The sequence below is a fragment of the Pan paniscus genome, chromosome 16 (assembly GCF_029289425.2).
Source record: "Pan paniscus chromosome 16, NHGRI_mPanPan1-v2.0_pri, whole genome shotgun sequence".
Lineage (NCBI taxonomy): Eukaryota > Metazoa > Chordata > Mammalia > Primates > Hominidae > Pan > Pan paniscus.
This window is the reverse complement of record NC_073265.2, coordinates 71758021-71779133: the sequence shown is the minus strand read 5'-3', so window position 1 is coordinate 71779133 and position 21113 is coordinate 71758021. Positions and strand designations below refer to the sequence as shown.

The 21113-nt window shown below is 36.7% G+C and overlaps 1 protein-coding gene across 1 annotated transcript in view; it reads left to right on the top strand.

Annotated features, from left to right (window-relative positions):
* The window catches only part of LOC100996215 (elongation factor-like GTPase 1), a 90908-nt gene that overhangs the window by 35439 nt on the left and 34356 nt on the right, over window positions 1–21113 (top strand). Inside the window, exons 9-12 of the mRNA XM_055098550.2 lie at window positions 287–386; window positions 5333–5484; window positions 5741–5907; window positions 10709–10847. Of these exons, the coding sequence (XP_054954525.2) occupies window positions 287–386; window positions 5333–5484; window positions 5741–5907; window positions 10709–10847 (558 nt within the window). The remainder of the gene's footprint in view (window positions 1–286; window positions 387–5332; window positions 5485–5740; window positions 5908–10708; window positions 10848–21113) is intronic.

The following is a 21113-nucleotide window of genomic DNA, read 5'->3' as shown; positions in this document are numbered from 1 at the left end:
TTAACCTCATTGCATAGCTTTAGCTTTCATATGAGATCCCTCACCCTGTCAAATTTGCTTGCTTTTCTTTTCTTATTTCTGCCAAGTCTGTTTGCTCTTGCTCTGCTATTCTTTCCTAGCAATCTTACCCTTTTCTAATTAAAATTTTTATCTTAGTTGGAAAAAGTTATGGAGTTCTGGTGTATATCGATGATGCCATGTTCTAAACATTTTAATTGTTTTCCAGAAAAATCTGTTTTTTTAATAATGGGAAAAATAGTGACATTTTTACTTCCTATTTGTTTAGCTTTTATGAAATGTGGAAGTGAGGACACTGCTCCAGTTATCATGTTTGTTTCCAAAATGTTTGCAGTTGATGCTAAGGCCTTGCCTCAGAATAAGCCAAGGTAAGGGAAAGGAGAAAGTTGGGCTGGGCTAGGAATATGGTGTATGTTTGGTGGAATACAGTTGGGCTGTGGGTAGGGGGGGCACGGATAATGCTTTTCCTCCTCAACCCAGAATTCATATCAAGCCAACCCCCAGGGTAACATGCAATTTATACAGTAGTGTATCCTTTTGCAATACCTCTGTAGGAGAAAGCTGTTGAAATCAGCTCTGGGATATTGAATTGAAGTGATGTAAGTTTGAAGAGTATGTTAGCAGTAGTAGCAACAGTTAACTTTTATTGAACATGTCAAGTGAGTTCTAATCTAAGCCTGCCTTGTCTCATCTAATTCTGTCTACCTCAGTAATTATGAATGTATGAGGATCTCTGCTTCCTTGTGTGTATTATGTGTGCACAGGTGTGATGGGTGTAGGAGAGGGATATTCCTCAAGTTCCAGAGTCTTGGGGAATCTGTCTCTTCTACATTTCCTGTTTTTTATGTGTGTTCCCCTCCTTCTGTCTCTGCTGCTTCCCCCGCTAGTTTAGATTCTGATCATCTCTTGTGGATATTGTTGCAGCAACCTCCTAGCTGGTTCTCCTGCCCCATCTTTAGTTCCACTGATCCACTTGCCATTCTTTCTTTAGAGTGATCTTTATAAGACTCAGCTATGAAGATATGTCTCTTGCTCAAAAACCCTTAATGATTCTCACTGTCTTGAGCAGTTTTGATTCAAGTGTAAAGTGTTGGCGATGATTTCAGTGGTACTTAGGGAAATAAGTTTTAATTTAATTAGTTGTCATATTTATTTTAATGTGTATTTGTGTGTATTGCCTGTGTATGTCAAGTGATAAAGCTTTTACAGCGATGAGATTTTGAAGTTTTATTGAGTTAAAAATGTTTGTGCATTTAAATAAGTATTAAATAAATAATATGCAGATATAGCAGAAATCATGAAAATGATATGTGAGTGACTGAAGGTCAGATCATCAGCCCGTGAAATAAACTTGACCTGTCTTATGGCATTTCCGACCCACCGTGACCTGACCCCAAACCATGTTTTGACCAGATTTTTACTTCTGTTTCTCTAATATACTAGTGTCTGAACAAATGTCCTATCTGTACTTGTGCTGTTCCTCCATCTGAGAAGGCTTCTTTTCCTCTGATAAAATTCTGTTTGTCCTTCAGGAGAAAGATTATGTGTTGTTTTTTAGTACTTCCCTAGTGATTTGGACATTAAGTGTATTCAATAATTTTTGCCCTGAGGATAAGTAAAGGAATAGATGGGTGAGTAGATGAAGAATGAATGAGTGAATATCCGAATGGGGGAATAACAGGTCAGTGAATGGGTGAATGAGTGGCTGAGTAAGTAAATGAGTGAATAATGGAATGAATGAATGTCTACTTATGTATCTAGGCTACTCCCAGATAATATTTCAGTGCTACATGTAGTAACAATTTCTTGTAGTAACAAGTTTAGGATATTGGATTTTTTTGGCCATTGGGAGTATCTGAGAGATTCTGGTAGAATCATAGGGAATATCAGAGAATTGGAAAACTTGCTGTTAAGATTTGAAATACATGTATTTATAGCATTTAAAATTCCTAGCTCTACCCATCCTCCATTTCTTGCTGATGAATAATAGTATTATTATGCCTCTACTATTAATTACATTTTCTGTGAATGTTTTTCTTAATAATTCATCATATGCTTTTCTGACTTTAGTATATTTCTGATAGTGCAATCCATTCTATTCCATGAAGTTTTTTTACTGATTTTATTTTTGTCATTGGTTTTTAACCAGTATATCAGGTTCAACAATTGTTACATAATAATATAGTGTTTTCAGGTATACCTGAGTAAGGTCATCATCATTAGTTTGTTCTTTTCTATCTTCTAGCTGACTTGTTTTCATTTAAGTTTTATTTGTAAAATGTGGGGAAATGTATCATTGAAATTTGGTTTGATAGCATTTTCATCTCCATTGTATTAGATATACAAGCCAGGAATAGCAGAGTATTAATTTCCTTTAGTATAGAGTACAATGTATTAGTGATATGTGCCAGGGAGAAAAGTAAGGCAGGAAACAGGATTCGGCACCCACAAACCCTAAAAAATTTTTCCCTAACTTGATGAAGACACTGACCTTTACTCACTGCTCAACAGTGCCGCTGTGGTTGTAAATGAAGTGTGGGACTGTTACAGGACTTTCTCCTCTGTTCTTGTGTTCTTGCCTCTTTTCTTTGCTTCTTCAAATTCACCTTCCAACCTGACATTTGAATCTTCGGTCAACATTCTCACCTCTGGTCTCCTTCATCTCAGTATTAGTGACTATTGTCCCTTCAGGAAGTAACATCCATGGTTAGTTTAACTATAGCCTAAATAACTTAACACTCACAGCTGTTTCCTCACTAGTAGGGCCCCATTTTCTTGTAATTAAATTTCTTTGTTCTCAACAAATACTGGATACACAGTGGGTACTTTTTACACATCCTTGCTGATTACTATCTGCTTTGTTCCCCTCTACCATCATTCCCAGTGCCCATAGCAATGTGTGGCACACAGTAGTTGTTAAATGGGTGGATGGATAGATACATAGATAGACAGCAGGCATCTATACAGTTGATGCTTACTTAATGACTGTACATGCTGATTATTCCAGATCACTTCATGAACTTAGGCAGATGAGGATTTAATCTGCAAGGTGAACAAATACACTTCTTTTTTCACTAAAACTAAAGCGAAATCACATTTACTTAAGATGATGATGTTATCATCTTTAATTTCTCTTGAAGGAAAGACATAACCTGGTGATAATGAGCATAGACTTTAGAGCCATACAGATCTGGATTTGAATTATGGCTCCTCCATTTAATATCTGTGTGACTTTGGGTCGAGTTACTTCAGTTTTCAGTCTCCCTTTTCTTATATCTAGAATAGGAATATGATATCTACTTCATTTAATTGTTGTGATAAATTATGTGCTATAATATATGTAAAGTGATTAACAGTCTCTGGATAATCATGATAAACCTGTTGGAAGAGACCATTTCTCTTTAGATGCTAGCAGGTACCTCTGGTATTTTTTCCTTCCTACTCTAATAATAAAAATGTGTTCTGCATTTATATTTTAATTCACACTTTTCAGATATTCATGTGAGTTTTTAGCAAAAGTCTAGAAACAAGGAAAGTTGTCAAAGGATTGGTTGAAGGAACGGCTAGAGTGCTCAGCCTGGGGAAGAGAAGGAAGGTGGGGAAGGCATGAATGCTGGTGATTCAAAGGAAAGGAGAGGGAAGTAGGTTTGTTAGATGTTGCTCCAGAGGAGAGAACTGCAGCCATGGCTAGAGATTGTGAGGAAGCAGAGTTCATTCTATATTTGAAAGTTCTGACATTTAGAGCTTCCTATAATGAGGAGCTTGTCTCTTGCAGTGGTAGTGTGGCCACCTAGTGCCAGCAATTTTGATTGCCTGACGAGACACCTGACCAAGCTAGACTCAAGGATTGTTTCTCATATTTTTGTATTCTATTGCACAGCCCAGTGACCTGCAGCAGAGTGGGTGTGAGTGGAAGGGCCTACTCTTGGAACTAAACTCATTGATTTTGAGGGACAGGTGCTAAGGAAGGCAGAAGTAGTGTCTAGTCCTGGACACTAGGACTAGAGAAGTCTTGTCCAGCAGACAGATATCTGAAGAGTATAGCAGTGGACAGTCAATGATTTAAGCAGTCACCTTGCAGGTTAGCTTACATGAAATAGAAAGGTAGAAGGAGTTAGGCCGCTTTGCATCAGGAGCCCTAAGGGTCTGTGGCCATTTGGAAGGCAAGTAGGCAGAATGGCTACCTGCATGGCTTCCAGTGCTTAACGGAGAGAGGAGGGGAATATGGCATGGCAAGGTGGGGATGAAGGTTATCAGTTAGGTGTGAAGTCTGAGATTGGGAAATAAAGCAGGAATCATAATATTAAAGGTGATGGAAAACACAGGAGAGAGGCACAAAGTGTTGGGACCAGGAAGAGTTGTCCAGCTTCCAGAGCTGGAGCATAAAGTTAGGACCAGAGGATTAGCCTGAGTGCTTTGATGCTCAGTCCCGGAGTATAGGGCAAAAGATGCTGTTATTCTATCAGCCTTAGGACAGGGTTTGGTCTTGTTCATGTGTTGGGGTTGAGCATGCAGATAGGTTCATAAGGACCCCTACATGGGAAGGGAGCCAAGTCCTAGGAAACAGTCTACCTGCCTGGTTTCTACCTTCCAAACCCAAACTCCCAAACAGAATTTGTATTCGACTTAGTGTTCCCCTTTTGTCAACACCTTTTTAGTATTAAAACTCTAAATACCTTCTCTGTGTCCTGACAGACGTGAGGGTAGTTCTTTAGGAAAAAGAGCTTAATTACCTCCCCCACCCCTTCTCATTCTCACCCCCATGGAAAACCACACATACATACCCACACACTGCCTTTTCTGTGATGGTACTTCTTAGGTCTAACACAGTGGCTGATATTTCAGTTTGACCTTCTAGTCCTGATGAATTGCCAGTACTCATCCTGACCTTGAACCCTTCCTCTTGAACCCCAGTTATTGAGGCCTTATGCTTGTTTCCCTGCCAGAGTCGTTCCAAACCCTAGTATCTGTCACTGTTTCCCTTCCTTCTTCCTGTTCTTTGCCTTTTCCAGAAGGAATATAGGTATCTGAGAAAGGTTCCATACTATTGTACATTGCTCCAGATGGGGACTTGGGCTCTTGCATGTCAGTTCATAAGCTCAGAATAGTTGGGACACAGCATTATTAGAGAGAGGCTGATAGGCCCTCTCTTATTGCTACAGACAGGGAGAGGACTCAGAGAAAACTGCCTGGAATGGAGCTGGGACCAATCTTCATCTTACCCAGCCACGTCAGTACTTGCTGTTTCCCTGCTTGGATAAACTGAGAGATGCTTGATGCTGCCAGATGATAACATATTTGTGATATCCTGTAGGCCTCTCACTCAAGAAGAAATTGCTCAGAGACGTGAGCGTGCAAGACAAAGGCATGCAGAGAAGCTTGCAGCAGCACAGGGACAGGCACCCTTGGAGCCCACCCAAGATGGGAGTGCCCTTGAAACATGTCCAAAAGGAGAGGAGCCAAGAGGTATAGCTTTCCTAAGTAGGCTCTGTTGCAAAGTGTTTGTGTTTTTGCTTAACTGGGGACACTCATCCTTTAGTTCTTGAGCTTTTTAAGCTTTAATCATAGTTTTTATTAATATTCTTTTCATTCATGGTATTTTGTTTTCTTTTTTTCTGAAACTAGACCAAACATATCATATTCACTCTTCCTTCTGTGTTTCCAGACAGTTCTTGAATTAAGAGGGCATTCTTGGCACTAATTATCTTTTTGTTTCTGTCAGGTGACGAGCAGCAGGTGGAAAGTATGACCCCCAAACCTGTGCTCCAGGAAGAAAACAACCAAGAGTCTTTTATTGCATTTGCTCAGGTGTTCAGTGGCGTGGCTCGAAGAGGAAAGAAAATTTTTGTCTTGGGGCCCAAATACAGTCCTCTTGAGTTTTTACGAAGGGTAAGAATTGAAAGTAAAATATTTATATATTGTTTCTCAAGGGTCTGATATCTTTTCACATTTTGTTGGGACTGGTGATTATCTTGTTGGTAGATTTAGTTTGTCTCTGGAAAGGCACACTTGAGTGACTGTGTATCTCCTTTTGTGTTGCTTTGATAACATTTGTCATATATGTCTCAATTAGTAGCATTTAGGAAACCAAATCAATATGTGGACCAAATTTTCAGGCCTTATTTAATTATAAGGCTTTTCTCTTCTAGGCAAGAATCACCTTGTGGTTAGAGAAAAGAACTGATAAGAGCAGATGTCATGCTGGAGCCAGGGCAATGGCCAATCTCTGAGAAATAGGAAGATCCAAAAACTAGCTGGCTCAGGCCAAAGGTGTGGGCAGTGAGCAGGGGATAGGCAGGAGTTGCATGGCACACAGACCCTGAGTCTGGACAGGAGGGTCTGTAAGTAGATGAGCAGGCAGCATCTAAAAATGCCTGAGCCAAGGGGCAAAACAGAGATCACAGGCTAGCGATGTCTCAGAACATTTTTGGAAGTAAGCAAGATATATACAATGTAATTATATCATAATTAAATAATAGAGGTCATAGGATGAAGACAGTGCCAGAGGTCCAAGTAGCCAGTCTGGATCAGCACAAAGCAGTAAGCTAGGAAATTGTCAGCTGGCACCGTAGAGCATCATGAGCACAAAAACACATGCTCCTCTCTGTGCAGGAAGCAGCTTGTCTGTAGATAAACCAGGGAAGCTGTGGTACTTGGCTACAAGTGAGAGAGAAGGAGGTAGCAGTTGAAGTAAGTCTCTGCCATCAGTTTTTCTTTGCCTTGAATGCTTATTCCATGAGTTTTAGCAGTTTAATCCTTGGAGAGTGCAGTGCTGCGTGGCAGTGAAGCAGTCCTTGTTGAGCTATGGCATGTTCTAATTTAGCAAGAAAGATCACAGCACTTGGTGTGTATAGGGTTATGTTTTATGGGAGTCTGAAAGTGATATGTATAAAAACTCATATATGATTATCTTGGCTTGGACATAATTGATAGTTTGCTGTTTATCAGTAAGGGGCAAGTATCAGTTAATTTTTTTCTTTTTTTGTGAAGGTAAATGAGCAAGAAATTGTTATTTAGTGAAACATTGATTTATTTAGCATTACAAATTCCATGAACAATCCAATTTATCTCTGCATAATGTGTCTTTGCTACAGGTTGAAATCAGTTGCTTATGTGTCTCACATCTTAAGCAGGAATGATACAATACTTTGACAGCTCAAATGGCTTCTTATTTCAGTAACCAGAGCACCATAAACCCTAATTCCAACTGCTTAAAAAAAAAACTGAAATATTTCAGACCTACCCTCAAAGTAACCTCTACCTAGAATTTGTGTTCATCTTTTGTGTTAGTTTTCTGTTACTGCATATTACAGATTACAACAAATGTAGCAGCTTGAAACATTACACATTTTGTCATCTCACAGTTTCTATGGGTTAGAAAACCAGACATGGCTTAGCCGCATCTTCTCCTTAGCATTTCACAAAGCCACAATCAGAATGTTGGCCAGGGTGCATTCTCATCTGGAGGACTGACTGATGAAGAACCTGCTTCCAGGCTCACTAAAGGTTGTTGTCAGAATTCATATATTTGCACCTGTAGTACTGAGAGTCGCAGATTTTTTCTGGCCATTGGCTGCCCTCACCTCCTAGAGGCCACCTACAGTTTCTTGTCATGTGGGCCTTCCCAACTTGGAGGCTTACTTCATCAAGCCATATAGGAGAGTGGAAGGAATCTCCTAGCAAGACAGAGTCCTGTATGATGGTATAGAATCACAGTGTGACATCTCATCACCTTTGCCGTATTCTGTTTGTTAGAAGAAGCAAGTCACAGGTCCCACTCACACTCGGGAAGGAGGTTTCTAAACAAAGGTGTGAACACCGGGAAGCAGGCATCATGGGAGGGGCACCTTTAGTCTGTCTGCCACATCTCTTGTTTTTCTTTATAGTTTTACAACCTGTGTATGTATTTCTAAAGAATATTGTCACATTTGCATGCTTTTGAAACTTTGTATAAATGGAATTTTACTGTAGTTATTCTACAACTTGCCTTTTTTTAACTTAACATTGTGAGATTAATCTGTGTTAATGCCTCCTCCCGTAGCTCGTTTATTGTTCAGTGTGGCATAGGATTCCTTTACTTAAATGTATGTTTTATTTATACAATTTTTTGGTCACTATATATTTGCTGTTTTCGTTGTTTTTTTTTTTTCAAATCTAAGCAATGCTACCTTGATTATTTTTGTATATATCTCCTTATGCACATTTACAAGAAATTCTAGGGAATATACCTATAGCGGAGTTGCCTTGGTAATCTTCTGCTTAACAAGATAATTCCAATTTATTTTCCAAAGTAGCTGTGATTTACACTCCCAATAGGAGTGTTTAACAGTTCCAGTTGTTCCACATGCTCACCAAAATTTGGTTTTGTTAGGCTTTTGATTTGTGCCAGTCTGATGGGTATGATATGGTGTTTTGGAGTTTTAGTTTACATTTTTCTTATTACTCTTTTAATGCATTTATTGATCAATCTTGTGTTCTCATGTGAAGATATTAATAGTTCTTGGAGTCATTTCCCTGTTTTTCTGTTATGCTTCTTTATTGTTTTAAATACTGCTTTTCAGATGTCCTTTGTATATTCTGGATACTAATTCCTTGTCAGTTTTGAATTTTGCAGATTTCTTCTCCAGTGTAAAACTTGTTTTTACTTTCCATTTGGTACCCTTTAATAGGCAGAAGTTCTTAATTTAAATATAGTCAAATTATCATTATTTTATGGGTTTTGCTTTTTTAATCTTAAAATTGATACTAAGTCTATATTGAAGTCACAAAACTTTCTCTTATGTTTCCTTCTAAAGTTTAATATTTTACCTTTCACTTATAAATATTGGATTCAATGTTTGTGAAGAAGGGATCCAAGTTCATTTTTTCCTCATATAAATGTCCAGCTGTTCCAACATTATTGAATAGTCTATCTTTATCCACTAATTTGCTTTGTCCACTCTTTCAGAAATCAGATTATTACCTATGTACATAGATCTGTTTCTGGACTAATTTTATTTTTTCTGTTTGTCTCTAACTGTCTCTGTTCGATGCTGTCTTCGTTTTTCAATGTTTTGACATCAAAAAGACCAAATCCCTTTACCGTGTTTTTGTTTGTTAGTGTCTTGTTTGTTCCTATTTGCTCCTATATGTCAAGTTTATGGTCAGCTTGTCAGCTTCTATGAAAAGCCCTGTTGAGGCTTCGATTGGAATTACTTTATGTCCATACACCTATTTGGCATGAATCAGCATTTTATAATACAGCATCTTTCCATCCATGAATGTATTAGGTTTATTTATTCATTTAGGTCATTTTAAATGTCTTTCATGAAGTTTTATAGTTTTATTTATAAAGAGTTTTGATCATTGTTATTAGATTTATTACCCACTATCTTATATTTTGTTGCTATTCTAAAAATTGTTTTAAATATACATATTTTCTATTTATTGCTATTTATTTATGCATTTTCTATTCCTAATTATAGAAGTGTAATTAACTTTTTTATATTGATCTTGCATTTTTGCCACCTTGCTAAGCTGTCTCACTAATTATAATTTATCTGTAGCTTGTTTTAAGTGGATGGTCATATTGTGTAGATAATTCCATTTCTTTCTATTCAGTTCTTATAATTTTTCTATCCCTCCAGCCCATCTTTAGAGCTACTTTGAGAGTTGTCATTTTATCAGAACACATACATTTAGATGTAAAATGTGCCTGAAAGGTCATCATTTTCATGAAGTTTCTAGAGTCTACCCTAGCACAGGGGCCTCTCCTTCCTCTGAACCTTTATGAATTTACTTGCCTATACTACCTTTTTGTTGGTCACCCTATGCTTGTGATGTTAATCATCTTTGTTTATGTTGTACCTCAGCCATTTTTTCTCTTCATAGCATTAGGGCAGCACCCCAGGCCTATGAGCACCAAAGATAGGTTGATTGGTTAATTGAAATGCTTTCTGGATACTTGCATTTATATGGTGGATATATTTCTGAAAACATCACACAATACAAAATTTGAATCATTTGAGACAATATTTCCATAAGAATAAATATGATGTATGGGGAGCTAATAAATCTAATGTACTTGTACTTGTATATTTTTGCTGTAAATGTACTCTGTTCTCTCATTAGTGTTCCTAATATATCACAGCATGCTCTTCCATATGAACAATATAGCATATAATAGCAGTTAGGCCTCTTTTTTTTGGCATTTTTATCACATCTAACTAGCCTTCCAAAGTTATTTTTATATGTTACTTGGCACTAGCACCAGCCCTTGTTGAATACTTGAAGAACATTATAAATAAGAGTAAAACAACTTGAAAGGATAATAGTAATAATGAGTGTTCAAATAATAGCACAGTAGTCACCAGAACTGGTGTATGACGTGGTTCACATAAATAACCAGGGGCTGTGGGGATCAGCTAAAGTGACAATACCAGGTCACAACATAATTTATGTTACTTAGCCATAAAGCTTATGATTAAATGGGAATCTAGACAATTTTTTAGTATTTGAGAAGTTTGAGTATTTCAAATTTTATTCATAAAGTGAGGCATATTTTATCACACCATTTCAAATGTTCATATTTCAGGTTTACATGAAATGTTGCTATAACATATCTTACTGATGAATAAAAATAACTTTACAAATACCAATTAATGCTTCCAAATGCCTCCTAACTTGTCTTCAATCATTTTTCTTTGCCCAGGTACCATTAGGCTTCTCAGCTCCACCAGATGACCTCCTCCAAGTCCCCCACGTGGCATACTGTGCTCTGGAAAAACTGTATCTTCTGATGGGAAGGGAACTGGAATATCTAGAGGAGGTACCTCCAGGAAATGTGCTAGGTAGGGTGATGCTGTTTATTTTATCCTTACTCCATTCTAGGAGATTATCTAACATGTCACTGAAAATTTAGTGAAATTTTTGAAGGGAATAACTTTATTCTTTAGATTGATAGTTTTTTTTTTCTGGTATCTTTAACTTAGTACATTTGAGTAACTAACATGGAGATCAGTTACTTGCTGTGAATTATAGTAGTTCTGTTTTTAAAATGTATTGCTTAAGTAATTTGTAAATGCTCTAGCCTAAGCTGGAGTTCCATTTATTTCAGAGTGAGAGGGGAAATTCCTGTTCACATAAAGTCAATCTAGATGACTAAGGCATTTCTGGTTCTACAGATTAGATTCTAAATTGTTGGAAACTATTCTGATGTAAAGGTCTATTTAAACTCATTGCTTTTTTCCCATGCTTTTATCCTTTGAGTATTGCTTTGCTAAGATTAGTTGATTGTCAGTTTATATCTGTAAATATTATTCTTCATCTCCTTAGTGTTGTCACTTGTTTGACTTCTGCCCCTCATTTGCAGAATTCACTTTTTCAGTTTCTTAGTGCAACCTTAAAGACTCAGATTAAGAAATTTCTCTTGCATCCAGAGTGTATTATAGAATACTGTATCCCATTGTACTGTTAGATTCTGAACCTTAAGGTCATTGTCAGCTATAGAGCTATTTATTGAGTGATTGCTTGGTTTGGGAATTCTCCGCTTTTTAGAAAAAGGTTTAACTTTTTTAAAAAGGTCTAGTCTGTTGGTCCAGAATAGCTAATGGTTTGTCTGGATTTTATAGACTTGAATCCAAGAAATTTGCCAAAGCATGTTGCCGTTCACCTACAGAGATATATTCTTTTCTTTATTTAATTTTTTGGCATGAAATTTGTAGAATGCTTAGCTTCTCATCAGTGTTACCTATTTTCTTCCATCCCTTTGGAAAATGCCATTTAACCTTAACAATTGATATACCTTATTAAGCTGCCACAGTCAACTTTATTAGAAAGGACATTGGAAGAATGGAAAACACCCTACTTTTGTTCATAAGCCTTCCTTGAGATTACTGTATTGCTCAAATTAAATGGAACATGAAGTATAAGATCTCCAGCATGATGCTCAAGGGAAAGAAAAGGTATTCTGCTGAGTGAATGGTTTTTATACGATCTTCTCTAATTAAGGCGTGGTGTTTGTGTTGTTTCCCTAGTACGGGATGAGAATGAGGGATACATTAGTTTCTGGTTTTCTTTTTTCTTCTGTTGCTGAATTTCTAGATGCTGTCCAGGACTGAGGTTAACTGGTGTATAAGGAGAGAAACCACTTCTCTCTCTTCTGCTTCCCAAGGCAGCCTCAGCTCTGCCATATGGTACAGGGAGACAAACCAACTATAAGCTAAAATTTTTCATTTATTCTTGGAGAAGAGATATACCTTGACTTCTTTTATTGACCTTTTAAAAAAGTGAGATGGTAGCATAACATAGGGTAAGGATGAAGTTGACTAAATCTTTGTTTACCAGATTTACTTATATAAGACTAAGCCAGATGGACAACCACTTTGTTTGGATAGAAAAGGAAAAGCCAGATTTATTTCCTATAAGAGTTAGGATTGTATTTAGCTGCAAGTAACCAGAAAACCAACTGCATAGTCTTAAACTTCACTCAGTAGAAAGCCCAAGGGTGGACAGTCCAGGCTTGGTGTCATGACTCTTCTGTGTCATCAGGGAGCCAGTGGCTCAGCATGTGGCTTTTGTCCCCGTAGAAGCAAGATGGCCTTATATCTCTGAGAATCATACCCACATTCCTCGCAGGAAGAGAGCACAAGGGTCAAGACCTTCTAACAGGATTAATGCTTTTATTTGGAAAGAAATGCCTCTCTAGTGACTTCTGTATATATGCTCATTTTTGTAATTTTGTCATATGTCCACTCCTACCTGCCGGGGAGGCCTGGGATTGAGTGTTTTACTCTTCCAGCCTCTGTAGTTAAGGCAAAAGATATTGGGGTGGTGAATGGCTTTTGAATAGCCAGTCCACACTCTTGGCTGCATTCGCCTTCCATTCACCTGGTGATGCCTGAGGTGCCTCCATTAAGGTTCTGTTTTCTTTCCATTAAAGAGAAAGATAGTCTACCAGAAGGATTTTGAGTGTAACATTGAAGGAATTGGAATGCAGCCGGCCACTTTGATGGGGCTTTTTGAATTGAAACATATAGTAATTGTTTTTCTTTTATTAATTGAAATCTGATTGAGTCCCCTGCATGACTAGAAAGCATGAGTATACCAAAATTCTGGCCATAGTTTTGCCACTAACTAGTTTTATGGCCTCAGGCCAGTTATGTAACCTTACTGGGCTTGTTTCTGAAATGATTTGGACTAGGGCAATGATTACTAATACTTCTTATGATAGAAATAGAACAGCCACTTTTAATTTTTTATGAGAAGACTGTGGATTCCCAGGGATACTTTTGTTTATCTTAACCGGGATTTGTCATAATCCTAAACTTTAAAGATAAAACATTAAATAACATTGCATGGAGTATATTTTATTGCTGTAGCTATAAAATACTAACAAAATTGTATTTGTAATTTTTTTGGTAAAATACAAGCAGAATTGAAGTTTCAAATTGTCATTATATGATGGCAGGTTGACATCCTAGGTGGAGATGGAGTGAGGTAGACATTTTTTACTTAAGTCATGAAGATCTTCCTTGGATTTTGCTTAAAAAAAGTTCTAAACTAGATTATCTTCAAGATTGCTTCTAGCTTTTAACATTTAGGCTGTGTTTCTTAAAGAAAAACCTTATTTGAGTAATTAGGATATTTCCCTCCCTAGTGTTTATTAGGAGGAAGAGTAAATGTTTTGATATGATTATCTGGGTTGATTGATAACCCATTTTAATGGCGTCATTAAAACATCTTGAACTGGTTACCTGCCTCAAAGTCATAGAATTACCTTTTTAGGCAAATTTTACTTGTTCCTTGATTAAAAGTATGTAGCATATGTTAGCAGTAGCAGCAGTCTCAAGCCAGGGTGTTTATTAAAAGCAACTTTTCAAAGCTAGGAGTAAGTTTAAGACAGGACAGAAGAGGCCAGAGAGTCTAGTATATTAAGGGGTAAGAAGAAAACTGCCCAAGAGAAGGCTAGCTGCCAGCTACAGGTAATAAATGCTGGGGTTCCAGCTTTTGGCTTTCTAGGGTGAGTTGACGGTGACCAGGTATGTCAGCACATTTTTATTTTTCTTTGAAACAGATTTGTCTTCTCAGGTAGTTTTGAAATGGAAAGAATAAGATGGCTGCATTGGGCTGAAATAATCTATATGCTCCAATTACCTGTTGTTGCATAATAAAACACTCAAAGTCTAGTGACTTAAAATAAAGATGGTCCTTATTTTTTCAAGCATCTGCCATTCAGGCGTGGTTTGGTGGGAATAGCTTATCTCTTCTATGTGGTGTCTATTATTTTTTTTTTTGAAACAGAGTTTCCCTCTTGTCACCCAGGCTGGAGTGCAGTGGAGCAATCTCGGCTCACTGCAACGTCTGCCTCTTGGGTTCAAGTGATTCTCCAGCTTCAGCCTCCCGAGTAGCTGGGATTACAGGCACCCACCACCATGCCCAGGTAACTTTTGTATTTTTAGCAGAGACAGGGTTTCACCATGTTGGCCAGGCTGGTCTCAAACTCTTGACCTCAGGTGATTCACCCTCCTTGGCCTCTCAGAGTGCTGGGATTACAGGTGTGAGCCACCACGCCTGGCCCCACGTGCTGTCTATTGAGACGGCCCAAAGCCTGGAGTCTAAAGTCATATGGAGGGTATTTCAAGCACATGTCTGGGGGCTGATGCCAGTTGTTGTCTGGAACCTCGTTTGGGAGTAGAACTAAGGCCTTTCCATATGGCTGCTTGGCTTCCTTGCAGCATGGTGGCTAAGGTTTACAGGTGAGCGACCCAACAGGGAGAGCCAGGAGGAAGGTATATCACCTTTTATGACCTAGCCTTCAAAGCCTTCAGCCCCACTTCTGCCACATTCTGTTTATTAGAAGTGAGTCACTGCAGCTGGCCCATGTTCAAAGGGAGGGAACTGACTCTGCCTTTTGATGGGAGGCATGTCAAAGTATTTGTGGATATGTTTTAAAATGACCACATTGCTAATCGTAGATAATTTCTTGTTTCCTTTTGCATTTTAACAGACTCATGAAAGGACACATACAAAGAGATGTTCATAGTGATCAGGGCACGCCTGTAAACTTCGTCTTTTTTACTTTTGTTAAAAAGTTGTAATTCCTATTTAATAAGAAAATAGTGGAGACCAATATGATTGGTACCCATATGCTTTCCATCATAAATGATACGGAGTCAGTAAATTTATCAAGTGCAGATGAAAATTTTTGTTGGAAAAGGAAATGAAAACATTACATGGCATTCTTGGACAATTCAGCATTATTCAGTCAAAGTCCAAAGGAAAGTTCTTTTATTGGCACTTGAAAAATGCAGATTTCACATTTGAACTCAGCTATAAGTCACTTAGAGAACTTATATGTGCTGATAAGTGTAGAATAGATTTTGTGGTCTGGAAATAGTTGATTTAAAGTTTAAAGTTATTTAATTCTAACCTGATGTTTATAAAGTTGGTATAGATGGGACCAGAGAGACCTCACCATGTTTAGCACACGATAGCCTTTTGTTCTTTTCCCTACTAAGAATATCTCTAAAAATAAATGTTTGCTGCAGGCTCCTATTAAAATGTGAGGGGAAATTGAATTAGGATTCCAAATCTTTTGCCTTTTCATATACTCCTTTAGATCTCTTCCATATGGTTAAATCTTTAAAAGTTCAAGGACATATTCTGAGAGGAAACATGATATTCTTCTTTTCACAGCATGAGGAAAATAAATATTAATTAGCCTTTTTCTGAACTGGTTTTAGTTCTGCCATGGTTGGTTGCTGGGTTGATAGGAAGTCAGTGTTGATAATCTGTGTGTGTGTGTGTGTGTGTGTGAGAATCCTTAGTCACGTGGGGTAATCTAGGAGTCAGAAACCTTTGAAGGGTTTTTACTAGCAAATTTGATGTAATTTATTTCAAGGGAAAGCTTAGTAGTATTCAGTTCTTAAGACTTTATGATACTTTTATAATGTTTTTAATTCACTTACTAGTGAATTTCTTTTAAATGTACTTTATTATCAACATTTCCATTTAGAGATAATCTATTTTAATGAGTGAAAACCTAATAGTCATTTCTTAGTTTTAAGAGTTTCAACTGATTTTAATGGCTTTTCTTTTACAGATAATAATGATTTTATTCTCTTTTTTCCTAATAGTTGTGTGTCATATTTCTTTTTATTTTCATATTGCTTATAAGAATATGGTACATAATAATAATTACAGTTGCTATTTTGTCTAGTTCCTTCCAGACTTTAATGGGAATGCTTCTGGTGTTTTAGTTTCAGGTTTGCTGATGCCTGTCGATTCATGGTGTCTCTTATTTATTGTGCTGGGAAAGTTATTTTTTTTTAATAATCAGGAATGGATACTGAATTTTATTGATGCATTCTTAGCATCTGAAGACAAAGTTATAGAGTTTTTCTCCTTGCTGTAATTGATATCATGAATTATATTTAATTTCCTGATTATTAAGGCGTCCTTGAATTCCTACGTAAAAAAAAACAGCACTCGATCATTGCATATTCTTTTCAACCTCTGTTAGGTTCAATATACTAGCATTTTATCCAGACTTTTCTTGCATTATAAGTTAAAATGGCCATTATTTTCTTGGTATCATAATACTAAAATGGGAAGCTTTCATTTTTTTACCCTCTACAGCTGCACTCTCCATTTGGTAGCCACTAGGTACATTCACTTACTTAAATTTAAATAGATTGAAATCAAATAACATTAAAAGTTTACCCATCAGTTGCACTAGCCACATTTCAAGTGCTTAATAACTATGTGTGGCTAGTGGTTACCGTATTGTATAGTGCTGCTCTTGAGAAATGTGTATATGATGTAAGAATTACCTTTTCTTCAAAAGTTTTGAAATAGTTCACTTGTAAAACTAACTGGGCTTGGTGCATAAAATACTTGATTCTTTCCATCTGGTAAACTTTATCTTTTTCATTTTCAGTTTTGTATATTTGTGTTTTCTTGTTTTATTTATTTATTATAAATTTTTGTTATTTTATGTAGTTTTGTATAGAGTTAACGTTTTAAAGTTCTTTTTAAAAGATAACTTTCAGTATAGTGCAAGCCATAATATTGGTGCATTTGAAAATGCAGATAAGGCCGGGTACTGTGGCTCATGCCTGTAATCCCAGCACTTTGGGAGGCAGAGGCGGGTGGATCACCTGAGGCCAGGAGTTCAAGACCAGCCTGGCCAACATGGTGAAACCTCGTCTCTACTGGAAATAGAAAATTAGCTGGCCGTGGTGGTGGGTGCCTGTAATCCCAGCTACTCGGGAGGCTGAGGCAGGAGAATTGCTTGAACCCAGGGGAGGCAGAGGTTGCAATGAGCCGAGACCGTGCCATTGCACTCCAGCCTGGATGACAAGAGTGAAACTCCTTCTCAAAAAAAAAGAAAAAAAAAAAAGTCAGTTATTCTCAACTTTGAAAATGCAGATACGCCAAATAAGAGTTATTGCTACCTATAGGGGTAACCATCAGTCTTTTTCTGTCCATATGTGTGCATATTTTTAAAAATTGTGGTAAGAAAACAACATAAAGTTTACCGTCTTAACTATTTTTAAAAGTATGCACTTCAGTAGCATTTTTTTTATTTAAAAAATCATACTTTGTATACTGTTTTTTAACCTGTATATTTTTCTCTTGGAGACAATCCCTTCTCTGAATATAGCTTTCCCTGCCTTCGTTTAAATGCATTTGCTGCAACTTTCAGAACAGTGTTAAATAGCGCTGCAATAAGAATCTTTGTTTCATTTGTTAAGTTAGAGGAATTTATATATACATGTTATCTATATATGGTGTGTGTGTGTGTGTGTGTGTGTGTGTGTATGTTAACCTGAGATTATGTCTACTTTTTCTAATGAAAAGGAAGTATCCTCCTTTTTCTATTTACTAGGTTAATTTTTAAAATGTGGGTAGATAGTGAGATTTATCAAATGGTCTGTTCTACATCTTTCAGGTGACACATATGAGGTGTTTTTTTTTTTTTGATCCACTTATGCCATGAATCATATTAACACATTTCCTAATATTAAGCCAGTTTTTATTTCTGGAATACAATATTAGGTGAGTGTATTTCAAGTATGTTATTGAGCAGTGAACTCAGTTTGTCAGTAGTTTAGTGAAATGTTTATATTTGTAAGTTTGGTCTGTAGTTTTTTGTGTATATTTGTATTTGTGGAGTTTTGATATCAGCATTATATTAGTTGCATGAAACAAATCACAAATTAGGGGATGGTTTTTATTGTTATCTATTCTGTTTAAATGGCATAGGAATTTTCTGGTCCCTAAAATTTTGGATATTAGCATCTATGAAATCAGCTATATTTGGTTAGTTGTTCATTGTTATTGTCCCTTTCAGGTTCTTTTTACTGTTTCTTATGTCAGTTTTGGTACTTCATGCTCGCAGATAATCAGATAGACTATCCAGTTTATTTGTAATGGAGACCAGTATTAATACTGACAATATTCATGACAATAATTAATATCAGGGCTTACTATGTGCTAGAAATTATACTAAATTTTTGGACGTGATTATCTTCTTTATTCCCTGCCAGGTGAGATACATACATTTCACAGATGGGAAAATTGACACAAAGATTAAGTAACTTTTCATGGTCCCAAAATAATATTTATTCAGATGAGATATTTATCTACTTCTGTATCTTTAGTTTATTTAAACTCTTTGTTTCCATATTACTTGAGTTTTTTCCTTTTCTCTTGATGTCTTACTGATGATTTGTTACATTGTATCTTTCCTTCTACCCTTAAAGACCCCATTCTTTATATATTACAGTCTTCTAGTATATTATGTATTATCTTTAAGTCTTGGTTCCTGCTTATCATAGATGATTTCATATTTTAATTTTTAATTTAGATTTGATTTGTTTTCTTCTCAAAGGAAATCATTTATGGTCTGAATCTTAGTAAAATTTGGACTGAATTTCTTTGATTTGATACGCTATATTCTGTTTATCATATTTTTATGTGTACTCTTATTCAACGCTTTGCAACCAGTGGATTACAGTTGCCTTTTACAGATGTGACAAGCCACTGATTTCTTTAGCTCTTGAAGCTGCTGAGCAGGTTATGGGAAGGTGGGAGTTCCCTTGTCTATCACCCAGATCAGATTGTTAGCATACAGGTTGATAAAATGCTTATTTTACAACTTAAGATGTGTCCGTTAATTCTCATTTTCACTGTCTGAAGTAATTGGCAATGACTAAGTTCTTTTGAATACATAGATTAATACAGTTTCATAATCTAATGACTGTTTATCTACTAATAAGCCCATTGCTGCTGTAGATATTATATAAGAACAAAGGATTCTTTGATGGGAATTATCTTCCCCTCCATCTTCAAAGAGTATATTCCTCTTTTACTCTTAAATGACATTTAACAATGTAGAGGCCAGATAATTAGGGAAGATGAAATAAGAGATAATTGGAACAGTTTTTTTGAAATTTGTCAGTTAAAGAAAGGAGCAAAATGGGTTAACAGTTTGAAGGAATAGTTGAGTCAAAGGAGTGTGTGTGTGTGTGTGTGTCTTTGTATTTACTGGAGTTTGATTATACTTGTTGTATCAGTGGAAAAGAGGTAGGAAAAGAGGAAAAATAAAAGATGCAGTGAAAAACTTAAATGATTAATAATACAAGGTTTATAGTCTCTCCCAACTCAACAATGTAGAAAACATAGCCATCTGTTAAGAAGAAGGAAGGTTTTGGACAGAATAAGTTTCCGAAAACTGGTAGATGCATGGAAAAGCCACAACGAGCATTTGCTAGCAAATCATTAGATTATACCTTGACTAAATTGGACGGTAATGAGGTTCTGGGAAGAAGTGGAGATGGGGAGTCCAGTGAGCATTACATAGACATTGAAATATAAGACTGTTTTGAGTAAAGTGCCAGAGGGACTATAGGCTATTCATGATTGGAGGCTTCCCTAGTTACAAGCTTGGAGAAAATGCTTGTGAGACCATCTTCTCTCAAGCATTAGGTCCTCTTGCTTCTTGTTGGGAAAGAGGGGACAGTCTCCCCTGCCATAGAGCCACCTCCTGCAAACTCAGCAGATAGGCTTGTTGCAATTTCTTCATTTCCATCTGTGGTTTTGGCCCTACTAATCCTATTTCAGGTACAGTAGTTGAAAAAGTGAACAATTGTATTTAGAACTTACACATAATAATGAATAGACTGCAGATCATATTCTCTTCCAAAGATATGCTGGAAACATACTTCGTGAGTTGAGTATTTATCAGCATAGTTGTCATGTGAACACTGGGCAGGCCAGAGAGGCCAGAGCCTGGAATTTAGCTAAACTAATAAGACACTAGCAGGTCAAATGTCAGATATAGGAAGCAGGAAAGAGTAGGTGGGTGGTAAGGGGCCAAGCAAAGGTCATGCTCAAGGAACAGATAGTGAGACATTTGACCTCTATTCTTAGTATTTTTTAGCACATGACAGAATGGGGAAATAATTTGACATTTATATGGTTTCATGCAGGTTGGGAAGATATCCTTGATGGTTCACACAATGGTCTTCTTGTTGATAAGTTCAGATTTGATTTTTTCCAACAGAAAAGCAAGTGATTGTCAAAAGGGTTTTGAAGAAGGTGGAAATATACTCTCTTATGCCCGTAAATTGATACAGTCTGATTGGAGTGCAAGTTGTAAGGCAGGGGTAAATTGGTTAAGTAGATTTTTTTTTAATTTCCAAAAAGAAAGGTATTTTTTTAAAGACTATGAAGATAGCTTGGGGGAAAGGTGATTTTCAGTTATAACAGTAAGTATGAATTTTGAGTAGTGGCAGTTATTATAAAGACTTGGCAGGTCTTTCGGTCTTTCCAGAAAATGTAAAGTATATGATTAGGAGAAAGGTGATATTGGATAGAGAAACATGTTTCTAGTATGACCTGAAACATGACATGTGGCAGACATTAGATGTGAAGTAATCAAGGAAATGCATTTTAAAATCTCGGTGAGATGTCCTTTCATAACCATTAAAATGACAGAAATGTTAAAATCTGACAATGTTCTGTGTTACAGATAAGGAGCAGTGAAAACATTTGTAAACTGTTGTTGTAAATTGATATAACCACTTTAAAAAATACTTGACAACAGGGTG